Genomic DNA, 20,087 nt, shown 5'->3' with positions numbered 1-20,087 from the left:
AAGGAAAGAATATCCTCTGAAAACAATGACATTTTTTATTAAGCTGATGATGTTGAGAAAACAAAGTATTCTGTTTGATGAGAAAACAAAAACATTTTTCATAAGGTTAATCCAAATTATTCACATAGTTTTGATGGGTAGTTTTTTCACAAACAAGTCATAATTTGTACCCTTCACTTTAAAAGCAAAAGTAAATTACTTTTTCCTCTTCAAAATCCTACTTAGGCCAAATTACCACAGCAGCTTCAAACGAGATCTCTTGGAAATATCACAGCAAGGTCTGCTACATATGACCAATCTATGGTGGCTGGAGGAGGCATTTAATGGAAAATCTGCTGAGGAAAATTCAAGATATACAAATGGTCTGTTGTAACAGAAACAACTGATGTGTGCTGAAGTTTATACTCTGTCCTCTCTTCCATCCCTCTGTAACTCCCACTCTTTTCCTTACAGACAATATTAAAAATGTAAATTAATGACTGGGGAGATCACTTACAGCGATGTAAAAAAATGTAAGAAAAATCTTACGGGTATGATTTCTCCTCAGCAGCTGCATTCTTGTGTAAACATTCAGCCATTGTTCCTGCCCATTATTACATTTACCTCCTCCTCCGCATGGGTTTTTCTAAAGTCTCAAGTGTCACTGAGGCCAAAGGCAGAGTCTTTAACACGTCTCTGCTTCCTGCCATTCTACACCTGTAAGAAGTGAATGCCATAATAATCAATTTCTCTAATATCTAAATCTCTCTCACTTGTTAATTTCAACTCCGAATTGCCTTCACTCGTAATTGCTGGGAAGGAAGGAATGTTTTTGAAATTAAATTAATTTTTAAAATAAGATTTTTTTTTAAAATACCAATAATTTTGTAAAATACATTCTCAGTTTCAGGGAAGTTTTTATCTGCATTTAAGTAAGACTTTCAGCAACTCTCAGTGCAAATAGGTTTGCTTTGCATTCTACGCGCTTTGCTGTCTTTGGCTTTTCCAAGACTACATTTTTTGTAATACAACTGCTGCTTTTTAGATTCATTTTTAAAAAGCGAAATTTTAATCTCTTTCTCTCCTAGGCTGTTAAACCCTTTGCGATGAGCCTACTGGTCCTACAAGCACACAGTTCACTCTCACACCCATGCTCATCTCCAGATACAACAAAAAATAATTTCTTTCCTATTATACTTTATAATCCTAAATTGAGACTTCAATTTTCTACAAGTTCCAGCCTTGAAAATACCCAACAATCTTTATTATAAACAAGAAATCAGTGTCTTATTTCCCTTACACGCAAAGCGCTATGTGTTTAATTAAGCACACACCCTCACCCACTCATTTTGTCTTTCTATATGCAAAACAAATGCTCATGTTTTCACGTTTAAATTAGATTTTTCTCCCCAAATTAAAAAAAGTGATTTCTTTTTTTTCCTCCATCACAGTAGTCCACCACATCTGGTTTCAACAGCCCGTCATGTAGTCACACTCACCAAGGCTTTGAGCGCACTACAAAGTAATGAGTCTCAGTAAGGGTAATGCAACATCTCATAGATAAACAGAGCAGCTGTCACGCACTTTACAATAACTCACAGCAGCCCTGAACATCAGGATCTCTCTTTTACTGAAGGGGTGAATGTTTCCCAGGACCCTGAGGTTATCCACCTGGACAGCAACCAGAGAAAAGCAGGACAATTTAATGTCCCATGCACCTCCAGCAGTGAAGTACCACTCTACAGTATGACAGTATTTATGGCCAAGGAAGGACTGTGTGATTCATTGGAGGTTTTTGTTTAGAGTAGAGAGGATAAAGAGAAAAGTCTCTAAAGTAGTACTGTAACATCAGTTTCGTTTTCCAGATGTAACTTCCACCAAAACGCCTGTATTATTTTAAAATACAAAAATGCATAGACTGATAAGTTAAAAATGTGCCAAACTATTTTTAAAAACTGGTATTAGGACTTACAGGAGTCATTCAATCAGAACTTGTCTCTTCTTCTATTATTCCTTTCATATCCTTTTTTAGGTTCGTAATAGGGTTGGCAACTGGCCATGTGTTCGTTTTTGGGGTTTTTTTTGTTTTTTTTTTTTTTTTTTTTTTTTTTTTGTTTTTTTTTTTTTTTGTTTTGTTTTTGTTTTGTTTTTTTTTTGTTGTTGATTTTTTTTTTCCTTAACAAGAATTACCTCTGTTTGCAAGCCCCTCTACCCCTTGAATTAAAAACATATTCTGTAAGTGGTAGAACAGATGCAGAGAAGGGATATTTGGATGTGATAAAACGTTGAAGACAAAAATCATCTCACTTAACTTGAAATGTTACATGAAATTAATCCTAAACAAAGTGTAGAAGAAGTGCCCTGAGTTAGACCAGCTGAGAATTTGACCTAAGGATTAAAATGAGCTATGGGCTATTTTACTGACGCCGGGAACCTCTGGTTCCCACTGAAGTCACTGGAAACTATGGATGCTCAGAGGCAATAAAAAGTAAACCATTGTCTACTATTAGTTTTTATACTTATGCTGCACGATGATTTGTATCATGAAATACTATACGTTTCCTCAATGTGGCACCTTTCCAGCAACTTTGTCTCTCAGTCTGCTCCCGATTTTATGCCTTTATACATATACATGTTTCTCAGTGGAAGCCAACGTTTAAAAACAATAAAGGAATTCCCTTGTCCGAAGAAACAGAAAAAACTCACATGAGAAACTATGATTACACTTGGGAATGATGAGTTTCACATGACTGTGACAACATACCATGCTGCTGTGACAACGTACCATGCTGCTGTGACAACATACCATGCTGCTGACAACCTTGAGATCCTGTGCTGTGTGGCAAGCTGAAAGAAATCCTCCGACCGCTGCTGACCTGCGTTTTCTATTTCAGACCATGAACCCCGTCTTTTACAGTGCTAGAGTCAATTCAGGCACTTTATCAGCATTCGTTTATTACCGTCTCCCCAACGTCTCTTTAGTCGTATATTAAAGTCTCTTCCCTCCCCTAAACTAACCTGACTAAATGTTATTCCTATGTACAGCTCCAAGCCCTGAATCACTTCAGTTCCAACATGTTCCCCCCAAAAATCAGTAACAGTCTTTCTCTAACACAATAACCAAAACAACATGTAATATTCTAATTCAGATGGGACTTGAGGTAACAGCATCATCAGAGTTTGTGTTCCAGATCTCCATTTTATAGTAATTCTTTTCAGTGTGTACTTGGTTTTACCTTGTGCTGATTGCTTTTTTTTTTTTAAAATTGAATTACACATTAATGCCCCAATGCCATATTTTCCTGGACTTTTTTTCTAACCTTAACTCAAAACACATCACAAGTAAACAAGACAAAGCAGACAAATCTGTGATATCTATAGAATTAGTCAAACCAGAAGAGGACAAGTCATCTTGTCCCTTTCAGATGGACAAAAGATTTTTGGGGCCCATTTGCCACTCTTCGTTCTGTTCACAAACCAGGATCATTCTTATCCTCATCACCACCCTGCTTGCCAGAATACACACACCCTACCTCACAGTCCCCCCTCCTTCTCAGGCCTGCCGGTACTTCAGAAATGTGGTGGGACATTCCTTTTACCAAGGACTAAGGCCCTCCAGGTGGCCCAGGACATACTGAACTCCAGTTCACATTTAGACTCATGACACTGGACTTCAGAGGCAGGATTCACCTCTCATTAACGGCACAGTCTAGGAGCAAGGTGTCTCAGGTATACACCTTACATGTATCTTCACATCTAGTCTCTCTCTGCTATCAGGGGACAGAGAGAGGCAGGATGAGGCACCTGGATGCATCTATCTCTCTCCACCGAGTGTAGAGGGAGCCTCAGAAACTACCTTTGGTCACCAAAATTTTGTCCAGCTATTATTATCAAACATGAATCCCAATCTATGCTATCTCTATACTTTTTCAAGGAGTCTTTACGAATATGTTGAATGACTTCCAGTTTACTAAACACCAATAGTCTTCTGCCCACCAGAAGTTTCTGTGATATATGTTTGTTTGCAATTTTACCAGATAGCTTCAGAGTTCATTGCAAGATTACCTGGCCTGCAGTAAGTTGAAAACAGGAAAAACAAAAAATTCACCAGCATACTCAGTGCAGATATATAAAAAAAACAGTCTGAGCTCAAGCAATTTCAGTTGTATGCTCTCTCCCTTACACCATTGGTCCTACCTTTTATGCAAAGATGTAAGGTACCAAATAACAGATCTTTCATAGCAGTCTTTCTTGTGTTCTGTAATAGGTAAGCTGAAGGTACATTTCAACAGTAAGTAAAGAATAAAGCAGCGTGAAGAGATTATTAATGTCATATCTATATCAATACATATTTAAAGAAACACTGAACTTAAGCAATGATTGCTTAATTTATGATTGGTACATACTATAGCTTGGGCCAAAAATAAGGGCCACCCAGGAGCAGCTGCTGGTGAGGCATGCAGTGGTCTTTCTTCCCAGCAGGAACACTTCACATAAACATGTTAGTGCTCCACACACAGCATTTATTGTCAATCAAGTTACAGAGTTATTTAATGGTCTTTTTCCTTAACTTCAAAGAATTAAATGGGATAGGGCCAATTCGTCTCTCGAATCACCTCTCTCTCTCACTACCACATCTGCTGTGCTCAAAGGGGGTCCCTTAGGCTGACAAAGCTCAGGTTTGAACTTGTCACGCTCTAGGATGGTAAGACATTTCCAGTCATAGGTCGGTAATTATGGAACTTGCTTCTACATGAGATCAGACAGAGTGAACCTTCTTGCCATGACTTGGTTTATATTTGAGAAATTAAATCACTTAAAATCTCTCAAATATCTGTAGAAATCTTGTGTCCACATACTAAAAATACTCTAAAGGGCCTAAAAAAGAATTTAATAATCTCTTAGAATAAACTATGCTCCAGCAGATGTAACCGGAAGAACTACGCCTCCTTAACTGCACTGTGGTTGAAGGCAAAGGCAATCTTGAATAACTCATCTACCTCTGCTATAGTTAACACACTGCCCTGGAAGCCTTGACGAGAGCACAAACCAGAGACATTCAAGAGCAGAGACAGAGACTGCGGGACAAAAATCCAGAATGCTTTCAACAGAGAAAAAGTAGGTCTGGGTCAAAATTTCAGCACAGCTAGAGTGACACACTGAACAGCTTATGCTTAAGATACTCTAATGAAATGGCTTGAATTACAAAGAGTGCAATTCAATTTCTGACAGCCTCTGACACAGACAAGTCCCTGACAGTTCCCCAAACAAAGATTTTTTTAAAGCTGTTCATACAGACAACTGTAATGAACCAATCTATAGCGGAGGAAAAAGGAAAGTTCTGTGTTCAGAGGAAAAAGTGATACATTATGTTATTACTGACAACGCAATAGTGGGTGCCAAAGACAAGACAGTGGTCACAAGAGAACAAATTATCACTCTCAATACCCACCTCATTAGTAACTGAGAGAATTGACAGTGCAGAATCACAGTACTTCAGTGCATTGTTTTTCTGGCCAAGATCTTTATAGCACTGAGAAGAAAAAACATTTTGTTTCCAATCAGACCAGTGTAAGAATACCAGAGTCTACAAATCATTATTTTTAGAAGACCTTGGTTACCTTTGCCAAATACACATAATTATATTTGGAATATCCTGGATGCATTTCTTCTGCCTAGATAAAAAACAGGAAAGAAAACAGACATAAAACTTGTGTGATGAGATTTACGTGGTCTGCATAACATTTTTAGTAATGCACTAAGCTTCCTCAAATATCAGACTGAATCATCCCTACTGTGTACACCACAATCTGTTTAGCACTTGAACAAAAACCCTCAAGAAAACAAGAAAACCCAAAACTGAAACACTGAACCAGGCACATGAGGTGCTGCTGATATTGAACACATAAAAGTGTTCTGTACTGCTTCCTCTCCTCTCTCCCTAAGTGCTTTGTAAAGGTATCAGATCATTCTATAAAATATCTATTGGATTCATTCACTTACATAATGCATTGGAAGACACTGCTCTCTTTAGATTATTAATATTTATTTCCTAATCCAAGAAATAAACAAGGAAACAACCATTCACACTTTGTGAAATGGGTAATGAACTGTATTCATCAACTTTATAATTACTTTTCTTTCATAGACCCATGTCTTCTAACTCTGAGTTCACCTTTCTTTTCTCATTACTATCTTCTGAGAAGTTCAGGTCATTAAAAAAGTTCAAAGTTGTCTTCCTTTTAAGGAAGCTTGAAAGATGAGTAAAAACCTTACCAATTATCTACTAACCAAAAAGCAGCTTTAAGCAACAAACAGCTTTTGGGAGAGAAAAATTACATTAGTGAGATTTATAGTAGCTGTATCCTTGGACCAAAACAATGCTGCTTTCACCACAACTATGTATTATCAAACAATTGAAAAAGAAACCCAAACAGTTGTCTTTTAGACAGTAATTTAATTTCTGTTGCAGAAGATGACTTAAAACCACAGTTACACTGCAGCACACCATGAAATGACCTGAAGCTAAAGTGAGCATTTAAAATTATTTCTACCACCTTTGGAGTTTGACCTTATAGATAAAATACCTTAAACTGGGAAGATGGTCATGTATTGTATTGTCCAAAACCCAGGATATCATTCCATCTTTAAATAGACTAAGAACAGAGAAAACGAGCACTTTTGATAGTGAAAAAAATATGTTTGTCCAATTCCTTTGAGAAACTGTCTGAAAGTAATTGTAATGATGCACGTTTATGCTTTGAATTCAGTCAAGTGAAAAACTTGCATTTTTCAGCTCCAGAAGTAGAAATGATTCACATAAGAGACACTGAAAGACAGGTTTATTTTATTCATGTGGTGTTTTCTCATAACTGTGCATTCAAGTAGAATGCCCAGGAACACAGACCTATATGACAGAGCTTTTTTCTACTTCACTACAAAAGTAATTTCATCTCCACAAACAAGACAGGCTTCTACTGAAATTCAATGAAAAGACCTGCAGATTAGAAAAAGACAACTGCCACAGTGTCAGAGTTTTCCTTGCCTATGTTAACCATCTTGCAGAAACAGACAAATGATCAGTTATCGCTATGGCTAATTTGTTTCAATGGCATATATATCCATCTCACATTAAATCCAATAATCATTAACCATGGCAAGTCATTGAAGAATCCCCTAAAACTAAAGAAAAAGAAGGAAGATGCTAGCAACTCATCTCCAAACTCATTTTAAAATATAAAAGAAAAAAATATTTTAGTAGAGAGCTCTGTGGAATTTAGGAAAGCCCTGGATTTGTAGCTACTGGACATAATCCGTTGAGCAGACACCTTGACAACAGTCACATATAGCAGCAGCACATATAAACAGTCACGCAGAAAAATTCTTGGCTATGACTTACCTTAAGGAAATTCTGCAATGCTTCTTCTACTGTTGAAGTTGGTGGAGTCCCAAAGAGAGCAGCAGCTACTTTCTTTTCAATCCAAGACAACTGAGCTACCTATAATAATAAAATAAATAAATAAGTCTTCAGGGTTGTTTCTCAGTTTTGAAGTATATACTGTCCTGTGCCGCTGTACTACTTATACAACCTATTTTGCAAAAGAACAGGTAAAGGAATGTTTTATACTGTTGTTTTGCCAGCTCAAGTCTTTTGGATTTTAGATTCTGTTAACAGGAAGACATACACATTAAGAAATATATAATAGAACACCAACTTTACTGATATGAGATTATTCCAACGTACAAAGCTTAAAGTACATAAGACCTTGCCATTTTTCAAAAGCTAATGCTAAAAACAGTGCTTTAAACCTGATAAGGTTTTCATGAGACAGCTTAGCATGATAGTTCATGTACTTGACTATTTTTCAGTATTACGAAAAGCTGTTGCTACAGTCAAAATGTGAGTGCTTTTGGTGCTTGTAAAACAAGTTCATTTATTACACACAAGCTGGTAACAACCACTGTTAAGAAATAGGCTTAATTTTTTCCTCTTCAAATCTGACAAATAAGACTTGCCAAAGACCTTCTCATTTCAGGAAGATGGCCTGCTACAAAGGACTTCAGGGAACTGTTATATTGCCAAACAATGTGCATAAATTCTCCCCTTATGTATACTGACACCTGACAGAAACTGCTGTGGTTACTGCCATAAGGTATGTGGCTCCATTACATAACCTGGCAAAACACACCTAACATCTCTAAAGAAGGATGGTGTCGCTAAGAAATGCAATGCGAGACTGGAGCCTGTTTAAATGGAGAAGTGAAGCCACCCTCCTTTGGAAATTTCTACTACATCTGTGAAGAAGGGACTTTATTCCTTCTCATCAGTATTTGAACTACAGCACTGATGGCTCCTGTCACAGAGTACAGCTGAGTTTAAAAATCATAAAAAACAAGGTTCTGTGTTTTCCTAGCAATTTCTGGCCTGATCTATGCAGAGGCAACACAGAGGAGAGATACACACAGGCAAAGAAAGACAGCCTCTCATTGGAGACCTGGAGGTGGCATATGAGTCACATAGGGACATCTCTTTTTCAGAGGGACCTGCAATTCAAATAAGAGTTGAGCCTTGAACTCAAGTCTGTCCTAATGCTGTAAAAATTGAAATGCTTTGGGTAGTTCTAGATTATTCCCACCTCATTCCCTGATTTCCCAATCTCTTCAGGGCTATTGCTGCTCTCCCCACCTTCTCCAGCTAAATCCAGCAACTATCCAGCAGATGTCAGTTAACTACGGTAAAATATAATAATCCATCCACACATAACTATCCACAACCACCAACCACAATGCTTCTCTTTTGAACAGACATCAGGCTCCATGTATTTCTTACTGCAAACTGCCCTAAAAATATCATTGCAAAGAGTAAATACAGGCCTGCACGCAACAGGAAAACGCATAGGACCATGTTTTCCCATCTGGCCCCAATGACTCTCGCTACATAAGAGAAACATTATTTGGAGACAGAAGGCATCCTGGTCGAGGCTTGCTGGTTGTTCATCAGCATCCAATGCCTTACTTGTTAAATGCCATCAGTAAGTCTTTCACTAAACCCAGTAAAAATTATATTCCAGAGAAAAAAAAAGTAAGGAAATAAAGTTTTTTTTTTCATTCTCTCTCTCTCACACACACACACCCCACTCTTGAAGACTCTTGTAAAGAAATAAAGTGGTTTTTTTTACAAAAGCTCTCCAGGAATCCCAGTTCTTACTCATTTAAGCAACAAGATGTTTTCTCTCTCTACACTGCAGTGCTTTCATACTGTGTCACAAACTGCAGCATGCTGGTTAAAACTTCAAATTGTAGGTATGTATATAATTCCTTCACACGCTTCATTTCTCTATCTGCTCTCTAGTTTCTGAGATATATAAAGAGGGATATTAAAAGGACTTTTGCAAAAGTATTGTTTTCTTCACACCAGTCTACTGCTGCAGTGTTCCATATTCTTTTGGAAGGGGAGGTGTCAGTGTGTCTATATTTCTAGGTCCATCACATCAAGATAGAGGTAGCTCACAGCGGAAGAAGAGAGGGGAAAAAAAATAAAGGGAATGTATACACTGACACTGTTCTCCGCAAGACCACAACACACCTTGGAGATATACATACACTGCACGGATACAATTACCACACACAGGTGCCTGCTGTTATGCAACACTGAGGAAACAAAATAGCAGTTTTTCCATGTGGAGTTATAATTACCTTTTGAAAACACAAGTTCTTCCTGGCAGTTGTTTTATTTTCTTGAAAGATTTAATCAGAACTGATTCACTGAGGTTTTAGTCCTTATTTTGTCTGGCTTGGGTGCTGCTCTGCACTATTCCAAGTTAAAAAAGCACAAACATATACACACTTGGCCATTTTTATATTACAAATCCCACTAACCCCACTAATCCCACAATGTTTAAAAGTGAAATGTGTTTATGCACAATAGTGAGTTTTCTTTAATGTGCACTGGATGCAGCATTGTACTTTGTGACTATTACACAGATAGTCTGAGAGTTCTGTAGCATTTTGAGCAGTCAGACTTACATACAACTGGCTTGACGAATTCATTGCGGCTAACTCTAGCCATCCATAACTTAAATGCCTGGTTTACGCAAGTTGCCCAGGTTCCTTGCATAGTCAATAGAGGGAGGCATTTCCATTAGGCAATTCCTCTTCACCTACGTTAGCCTGGGACAAACACTCCTCTCTTTCTCACCTTTCCTTCCTTCAACTGAAAAAGGAGCACAGACAATTATACCTTGTGGATGGCTAAAGGCAGGTGAGGTGAATCCCATCACAACAGCTTAACCATGCCTCACCTCAGCCAGTCTGCACCCCCCCTATGACTGAGGTGGGACAAATGGAAAAGATCTCTTTTATGCAAGACACAAAATTGTGTGCTGGAGCAATAGTGATGAACAGGAAATTATACCCTTCCCATAAACGGGCACAAGCACAGTCTTTAATTTGAAATAACTGTATTAGAGTAACTCTTATGCCATGTTCAGTGAAAAGGAAACATCATTCCTACTATACCAACTTACTTTATTAAACATTCTCTGTGTGTGAGCAAGCACAGGCAACAGAAATCCTGAGGTAGCATGATCTGGTGTAGTGCAAATTTGACATCTACAGTCAAGATTATTCTAAATAGTGCAAAGCATATATGGAGGTCCATAAAAAATCAAGTACAAAGAGACTGTAACTGTCATCAGCTTCAGCGGAACCATGATTTCACTTAATACATGTTCCAAGAAAGGTATAGGAAGGCAGAAAGTAATAAGAAAAACAGCTCTGCAGCAAGTAATAGCAACAACAACAACAAAGTCAGAAAAACAACAACAAAATTGAAGAATGAATATTGCCCTTGCCCTACAGATGATTTCCAAACCTTAAATAAGTTTTGTTTTTTTAGGTCTCCCAAGCCCTGATGTCAGTCCCCCCAGCAACCTGAAAATTCACAAGCGCAGTGCAAGGAACACTGTGTTTACACAGAATATCAGTTTTTAATGTATTAGGTCACTCAAGGAACACCACTCCCCAGCTGCCATACATGAGCAGAGCTAGTTCCATTCGCTCAGGAGCAAAAACCAAGGGCCTGAGGGACCATCAGCCAGCTCCTGAACTTTCCTAGGGCTGGAGGGGAGTGGGTCACCATGACTGCCTGGCCTCTGCCACAGAGAGGAAGCCACTCTTCAGTATCCCAAAGCAAACAGAGATGCTCGTCTCAAACAATCTCTCCTACAGATTTGTCAAACAGCAAGCTCTCATCCATTTATTCTACCCAAATCTCTACCAACACCAGAGATGGAAGAATGCCACCCTAGAGTTAAACTGCAGCTGACTGTAAAGTTCGTACCCAGCATGCTCCTATCAGGCCTCTTGTTCCTCTAAAGACCAAGGCAGAAAATGTGGTTCTCCCCGAAATACTGGGGAAAGGGATTTCCTCACATCCCTTTCTCTTCCTTAGCCTAGGATAAGCAAAAATCACACGTGAACTAACACACTGGCTGGAGTTTGGTTTTTTGTTTTTGTTTTTCTCTTCTGTTTGTTTTTGATGAGATGCAAACCCTGCCCATTGACAGCTCTTTTAAAATTCCAGAATGTTGGTACCAAGGAAACTAACCCACTTGGATTGAAAATTCAGCCAGGATTGACTGGCAGCCCTGAGGGATTTCCTCCTCCAATGTTTCCTTGCTAATAGCTCACTGAAGACAGATCACACAATTGTCTTCCATAAAGGAAAATCATTCCATTGATCCACCTTCAGTAAAATATTAATGGCACCTACTTAAATATCCCCAGAGAGTTTCTTTTTCTTTTTTATTACAATATATTAATGTAAAATTGTATTAAAAATTTTTTGCAATGTTTTGACTTCTGGAAAAGATTAAGTAACTGGACAGCAGTTTTAAAATACTGGCTTCCAGCACAAATATTCTCTTTCTTGCCAGCTGAGGAACCAGGACACTCTGCACAGGCATTTAGGCATTTATCCAACTTGAATTCCCTGGGCTTTTCACTTTCCAGTAAAGGAAGCAGACTTAAAGAGCACACAGACAAAGGAACTGGGTCAATTTGTTCCCTAATGTAACCCAAACAGATATTGGGGTACACCAGAGATGAATCCAACACATGGCATGTAACCTGCAAAAAGAAAATCCCGAGAGATCTAATTTTTAACACCCCACTGGTATTTACCAGAGGCTTTGATCCAGTTTCACAAGTATATGTTAACTGTTCTGTGTCAGTCCTGTAGTGGCAAGTAGCCATATGTCTTAACTAGATATTTTTAAAGCTATATTTTTAAAAGCTATTCATTTTAAAAGCTATTCATTTTAAAAGCTATTATATACACTAAAGCAACCCACAAACACAACAATTCCCTGCTCATTGCATGGGTGTTGGACGAGATGACCTTTAAAGATCCCTTCCAACACAAACCATTGTATGATTGTATGATTACAAAGGATTATCAGATAATGCGCCCAAAACTGTAAGAAAGGAAAACTATTTCCTATACACCATGCACCACAGATCAATTCACTTCCAATAAATATTCCTTGCTGAGCAAAGTAGTTTTCACTTTCCCTTAACAAAAACAAAGCTGAAACTTGAAAGGCTCTGAACACTGTACTTATTTTAAATCATATGAACCAACCCAAGCACATATTTACAACATTAAACCTTCCCTAAAAGATACCTACTTAACAAAGCCTGCTTTTGTCACAGAAGGCTGAGGAGAAAAAGTTTCATCCACCACCAAAGAAATCTGAAATGAAAGTTATTTCACTGCGGCTGTTTTTCTTTGGAATAGTAACATCTCTTTTACATACTAAACACTGGTTTACTTTGCTTACTAGATATTTTAAAGTATCTTCATTACAATTATATGGTAATCATATTTTCCTAACATTATCACTAACGCTACCCTGTAAAAAATTACCACTACGTAGAAGTTCATATCAGCTCTCGAAAAAGGAATATTAAAATAACGTTTGGTAGGGTTCTGCAGTTATCCGTTACTAATGGTGTTCAACTATGTTTGCTCAATGCATAAATAAATCGTTTGGGTTTTTTTTCCCCTCATCACCTCTACAAAACAAAACAAAAAGCATTAGAGCTATACATGACTTCTTGTATATACAGCAGGTCTCACAGGGAAAATTTTGACCATCATGACATCTATGAAATGATTATTGAAAATCTTGCCTAACTGATTGTGATACCAGAAGTAATTTTCTAACAAAGCTGAGATGATACACACATCAGAACAGAATCTACCTCTTTTGTATAGCTCTACTGGCTTTATAATGGTAAGAGAAATAAGAAACAGCAAAAATTGATTTTTAAACAGGGTGGCACACAATCGTCACTGGCTCTGCATCAGAAACAAACCCCCACTGCTGCAAGGCAGTGAAAATCCAGCTCATCCTTCCTGCTGGAAGGTGCTGTGACACTTTGCATCAGCATCAGATCTGGCCCAGCAAGAATAACTGCTGAATAAGAAACTTGGCACTGCCGTACCATTGCTCTTTGCAAAGGACTGTGTTACGCTGAGGAAGGTGAGAAATGGCAGTTTGAGCCAAGTTCTGGCAAAACTCCACAAATCAAATAGCTTTACCACTACAGCATGCAGTCTCTGGATATAGATTTCAGCCTTCAATAAATCTTCTCCATTTGCCTCCACTACACTTTTTATCTAAAAGTCTGTTCAACTGACTTGCCATTTGTGAAAATGAACTGGAGACCAGATTTACAACACTCGAAGCACCCCCTTTTACAGTCTCTTATTTTTCCAGTTTGTCAGCTCAAAAAACAGCGCTAGAAGATAGTAATAAGATCCCCCAACATTAAATAGGGAGTTAATAGGAAATGTTTGACTATACTAGGAAGACTTAAGTACATCAGGTTTCCCAAAACTGTTACTAGTGTCTAGAAAGTATCAACACTAGTTAGATTTTTTAAACTAGTAAAAGACTACGTGACTAAAACCAGACAATAAAACCCCTGGAAGCAACACTTATGGACAAATATTGTGGCCAATCCTAACTTGACACCAAAGTCAGCTAGGCTAAATGTGAAAACTAACCTTCTTTCCTCTGTCATCCCTTTTCTTCTTTAATTTCCTCACATTGGATAACACAGCCTTCCCAGCCTCAACCGCAGCTAGACTAAACAGAAAAAACAGAGGGTCTAAGAGGGGCGTTATCACTCCATCTACAGGTAGCAGCACAGAGGAAGAGTGACAAATGTGTTTTTTGAGCACCGTATCACAACCTCTACCCTGAAGAAGTATTTGGAACCAATGCCAGAGCCAACAGTCCACTTTTGGGGTAATTAGCAGAGCATGAAACACCACAGTCTGCAGAATAGGACCAAGTAATTTGCCCCATCTTCCACAAGCTCCTGTGACTATCTACATCACATTTATGGCCAAAACCTGTGTTAGTGCATCAGCACAGAAACCTAGTCATACAGTCTGCTAAAACTAATCAGGATATCACCAATTTCACTGGGCTACGATTAAGATCTTGCTTCCATAGGACAGGCTCAAAACTAATGTTCCCAAATGATAGCCTCATCCTGCTACTGAAAGTGTGCAAGTGCCAGAAAGTTTTCAAGAGCTGACAGCCCCAGCAATTAACACAAAATGTTATTCAACCCTATACTTGCATTTACTTGTACTATGAAAATAGCCTACCATAGGATATTTGTACTACAAAAACTAAGTGTTTCACGTTATTATTTTGTCGTGGCAGTTACAGAAGACAAGAATTATTTAAAAAAAATAAAAAAGAGAAATCAATCCTTAAGTATTTCAGTGGCTACATCTGTTTAGGTGGATTGTTTCATTTAATAAAATGCAGATCAGGTCATACTAATGCTAATTTGTGGCTTTAATGTTCAATAAGGAAGTTCTTCATAGATGCTGCAAGTGTGGAACGTGAGTTTGTAATGACATAATGCAACACACCATATGTATTACTCAGTCAGAAAGTGGTGATTGTCACTAAAATGAAACGAGTAAGAAAAACAGTGCAATAGGAACAAAGTGAGGTATACTGAGATTACGTGTAAAGTTTCCAAAAGCGATAGCTCAAGTAAGAAATAAGCCATGAAAAACATCTCTGAGTGTTTGACATAAAAGGAAGCTGCAGTGAGCTGCTGGACACAGCACAGTGTAAAAGTGCTTAAGGAATCACTAGTCAGAGAGATGCTCTTCAAAGGCAGGACAGCAAGCATACTATAAGACAATCTTCAACAACTCAGTTTTGCATAGCTAATGCTGATATTCAAGAATACAGTGTGATGAAAAGCAAAATTAAAAGCTCTTTGAAAAAGTTGGTGTCATTCCTTATTCAAATCAACTGAGAAAAGGAGTTGCTGAAAGCTCTTTGAAAGTTACATATGTGATCTGAAAAAACTACTGAAAGATTGCTTTGCATTAAATCTTATTGCAGATAAAGACAAAAGTCAAAGGCTGCAGCGTATCACAGCGACTTCTTCTTTCCAGTTTGCAGGCACTTTGTAGTGACTAGCATTGGTAGTAGCTGGAGGAAAAAGGCAGGGCTGGAATTCACTGCACATTAGCAGTTATTATTCTGAGAAATGTCCCAGTGATCTTTTATAGCATAGGCTATGCAAGAACATTTTCTTCTGTTGAAAGATTCCACACAGCACTGAAGATGAAGCGATAAGGGTAGCCACCTGAGCCATCAAAGATGAGGGCTTAAGAATAAGACAACTCTCATATTACAAGCACAAGCACCATTTTTCTAAAAATAAAATAAAATAAACTTAATCAACAGCTAAACTTGTAAACCAATTATTTTAATTTTCATATTGAGTATTTATCACTATGTCATTAACACAATATTTAAAAGCACCTCTTGTGTTGGCATAACACAAACTGTATCTCTTGCAAAACTTTTTGGTGAATTATAGACCTTTATGCCTGCATCTTTGTTGTAACATTCTCCTGGAATTTACCAAAACAGTATGGTAGCCTTGCTACCACAGACATAATCCCATAGCATGTTAAGCGCCTTTAACCTTGGTTACAGATGGAGAATAAAATTACCAAAACGCTAAGGTGTCAGCCCAAGGTCATCCAGAAAGTTTGTGGCAGAACAAAGAACTGACACCAACAGGTCACCCCTTCTCCCTTCCAGTACCAGTTACTTTTCACTCATACATTCAGGTAAGAAACCTGAACACAACAATGAGGGAGATACAAGCACAGCTTACTTAATGTACATGACAGGAATGTTCAACAGTTAACATCACACATGCGGAAGTTAATTCAGGAAATGTAAATGTACCACTTCATTTAGCTCAAAACATCTGCTTCGATAAACACCTACTTTAAGTCCCACTACTTAATTTCAAATACACTATCATTTTTCAGATACTCAATTCATATATTAGATAAAAAACCAACTTACTGAATAGCACCATCTTCCATTTAGGTAATATAAAAAAGGATCTTGAGGCTTAAGTTCAATTGCTTTGTCTAGGTGCTCCTATTAGAAAGAAAATCAGCGTCACTTTAGATGTCTGCTTGGCAAGTGTGTTTACATTCTAAGTTTGCTGCAAATCGTAAACAAATTCAAAAATTCTCTTCTGCTGCAGTTCTTTTCTAACAACCTAAAAATATTTTAACTAACAAACCCCTTCCTCATGGAGGGAAACCACAAACAAAATTATTTAGCAACTTTGCATACAATGCAAGAAGGCATGCTGTATTTAGAACACGACTAAGCAGCTCTTAAGTTCAATCAAAGACTTCAAGAACTTTTGTCTTAAAAAGACAACAACTTCAATTAAATTAATTTTATTTACAGTTAGTATTAGGAAACTGTCACACACCAGATCAGTGAGAAAGCAACCACTCTCTTTGATAGATCTTACATGCCAGCACCCATCACTGAAGCATAGTCTCTTCCACCTTGGAATGTGACTGCCCCAGTGAAATGGTACGTGACACAACAAATTGTTATTATAACGTGAAATTCAGAAAATAAAATGTTTCTGTTTATAGTGAAACCATAAAACCCAGAAAGTATCTAATGAGGTGCTTCTTCCAAAACCATTTTCATTACAGGTCATGACTATCTTTTCTTCCTCTCTTTAATTTACTAAAGAAAGCTCTAATTGCTCAACCTGAGTTTGGGAAAAAAAAAAAAAGTTATTTCACTCCTAACTACCATTTGCATCTCAAAATAAATTTCACTTCTAAGGTTTCATTTTTTCCCCGCCAGATATCTTTGGTTTTCTAATTAAGCCAGTCACCAAAATATCTGAATTATACAGATCTAAGAGCTTATTATTCTATCATTTTGTCCACAAACTATTCAGATCAGAGCTATGTTTCCATGCTATTCTTTTCTCAAATCCTTAACATTTGCAAACGATTCACATGGATTTCAGTAATTACTTGTGAAGAGGAAAACCTCGCTGAAAAGGCTAACACTGCTAACACTGTGGGCTCTTTTAAACTCCATCCTTAAACAACTGCAGCACTTGTGTTATTTGTCATTTTCCCTTCGTTCCCAGCTTGTCCCAGCGCTCGGGGCTTAGCTCACTTGGCACAGCTCAGATGTAATTAATGCTCTCTCATAGGAAAGCTCTGCGACGCTCCAAGCCCTAACACGGACGTGATGTGAGAGGAACCCGTCCCGGGCATGCCCCACGAAGCGAAGTGGAACACGTCTGCTGCCTCTCACTGACAACCAGAAAGCGGGGATGCCGGCTCGGAGGGCAAGGGATGGAAAACGCCTAAGCAATGCTGAGGACAAGCAGGGGGAGAGTAGCACATGTGACACAAACTGGTAAATCTAAAAAACATAATTATCTTTGAAAAGACAATGTTAAAACAAGTATTACTTCTTCAGGGTGGCATGAATGATGATTGCTAACTGTGTTAGTTCATCACTTAATATTTCATGTGTTTTTATTTTCTAAATGGAATTATTACTCCCTTTTCCTCCCCTCCTTTGACTACAAAATAAACCAAAAATTTTAATGCTGTTCCCAGAATCCTACCTCAATTCTTATATTTTCTAAGCATATAATCTAACTTTTTCACATTAACATTGGCACCAAAATAGACCTGTGAGGCTGAATTACTGTGCTGGAAAAATTGGTCTTTGACACTACATAAGGAAATAATTTAAAGGAATAGCTTAAGAAAACCCAAAACCCTACAAAAACATACCTTAAAGAGATAACCATTCCTGATTTTGTTTTGTACACTTTCAAACTGAGACATATAGCCACACATAATTGCAAACCTGAGAGGGGAAAAGAAAAACACACACACATACTTTTCATGATTTAAATAAATCTTTGAATCAAGTTACAAAATATTTCAATACCTAATTCACAGATTAACACCTGATTTTTTTCCATCTTGGTGGCTGGATAGAAGTTTGGCATGAGCTGTACATATTCAGGAGCAGACAAAAAAACCAAAACAAAACAATAATGGAAACATGAAGAAGTTTAAGTGACACTGTTTGGGCTGTCAGTGAAGTGAAAAAACAGGGATTTCTCCTTCAAAATTTCTACCATTTAGTTCAGATTGTGACATTTCCAGAGTGGCTCCAGCATTGACAGCAGTTTAACTGGACACATTGTGCTCTGCGTTGCAATGCACTGGGAATGTGAACACCGTCAGCCGCGGTACCTCACGCGGGAAGGCAAATCCTTGGGGTGCGCTCCGCAGGAAGCTGTGCAGACCTTAAAAATCCTTCAGGGCCATTTTCTACCCTTCTCAAGCACCCTGGTGTACTCCTGCACTTCTAGCATCCTTTTAATATCTTTAAAGTTATTTCAAAACATACACACACATTCTGCTCTAACAGGATCACTACTGCTATCACTAACTGCCTATTGCTAAGATTATTATTACTATTATTATCATAAACTGGGGACACTGACAGTGACAAAAGAAATGTGAGATCTATTAAAAATTTGTATTGTTAAGCAGGTATAACTGAAAATATTTTCAGAGGTCCCTACCGATACAGGTCCAGGTTTCCTAAGCAACACTATTGTCTTATTGACACTCCACCTAAACTTCTATTGCTTTTTCTTTATTACTTCAACAGCTATAGAACCTACTATGCATAAGGAATTTTTTGCGCATATGTCTGTTGTACTTTCCTTGGATCTATTTTCATTGGTATTAAGACAACTTTGCATTTCTGTATGAAACTAAGAGCACCACCAAAGATATATTTAAGCAGCATAAACTAATACAGATGGTTTCTCTATATTTTTCCAAATTTTACTTTTGTATTAAACATTTTACAATGCAATATCAAATTAAAACAAAAATTAATCCTAAAAGAGGGAAATCAAGTCCAAGTCCAGAGGAAAACATAAGAGTTATGCAAGAAACTTATCAACTTAATTATGGTAACAGACCCACAATCTGTACAGCACACACAGTTTTTAAGCCATTACTAAACCTCAGCTTTCTTGAATTTCTTTATATAATGTAATTATTCAAGCTCCAGTGAACGCTCATTAAATTGTCACTGCTAATATACCTAAGTAAATTACTACGTTGCTTACAGTTATACCTAATGGTTTTAGGTTAGAAATACTCATGCTGCAGGTTAATGCATTTTCAGTCAGTACGTGTTCCCAGGTAAGGCATGCGAGTCAGCATAAAAACAGTAGTTGAATTTAGTAAGAGCTCCAGACAGACTGTCAAACACTGTTGAGCAGGATGTTTGTTGTGACCAATGTGCACTGAACAAAATCCGGCTAATGGCACCACTACTTCTGACAGTTAAAGCTGCAGGGGGAACGCATTTCATATGGGAACGAGCTCAAAGAGAGGGAAAATGCAAGGGGCGGGGGTCAGGAAAGTTCATGTATTTAGAAAGAGGGGGAAGGTACTGAAAACTTTATTAGGCTTAAGTAACTCAGGCAACATTTCCCCTATTCCCTTCACTCATTAAGTGCTAATCAGATAAACTCAGCATACCATAGCTAAACGGATTGCTGCTACAAAAGAAAACAATGAAAAGCGAACAAGCTAATCCAGCATCTTGCAGTGTTTCCCTGTCTGTGCGTGACAAGAAAGAGGGCCTTAGTTTAAACCAGTTCAA

The 20,087-nt window shown here is 37.9% G+C and overlaps 1 protein-coding gene across 3 annotated transcripts in view; it reads right to left on the bottom strand.

The window, feature by feature from the left end:
- The window catches only part of RMDN2 (regulator of microtubule dynamics 2), a 58,933-nt gene that overhangs the window by 13,107 nt on the left and 25,739 nt on the right, over positions 1-20,087 (bottom strand). For all 3 annotated transcript variants that reach the window (XM_054196195.1, XM_054196194.1, XM_054196196.1), the window contains exons 6-10: positions 18,182-18,257; positions 16,410-16,487; positions 7,379-7,477; positions 5,601-5,654; positions 5,432-5,512 (exon numbers count right to left, since the gene is read on the bottom strand). In XM_054196195.1, the coding sequence (XP_054052170.1) occupies positions 5,432-5,512; positions 5,601-5,654; positions 7,379-7,477; positions 16,410-16,487; positions 18,182-18,257 (388 nt within the window). The remainder of the gene's footprint in view (positions 1-5,431; positions 5,513-5,600; positions 5,655-7,378; positions 7,478-16,409; positions 16,488-18,181; positions 18,258-20,087) is intronic.

The sequence above is a fragment of the Rissa tridactyla genome, chromosome 3, assembly GCF_028500815.1.
Source record: "Rissa tridactyla isolate bRisTri1 chromosome 3, bRisTri1.patW.cur.20221130, whole genome shotgun sequence".
Taxonomy (NCBI): Eukaryota; Metazoa; Chordata; class Aves; order Charadriiformes; family Laridae; genus Rissa; species Rissa tridactyla.
Note: the sequence above shows the minus strand (reverse complement) of the source record. Positions and strands in the feature narration are given on the sequence as shown.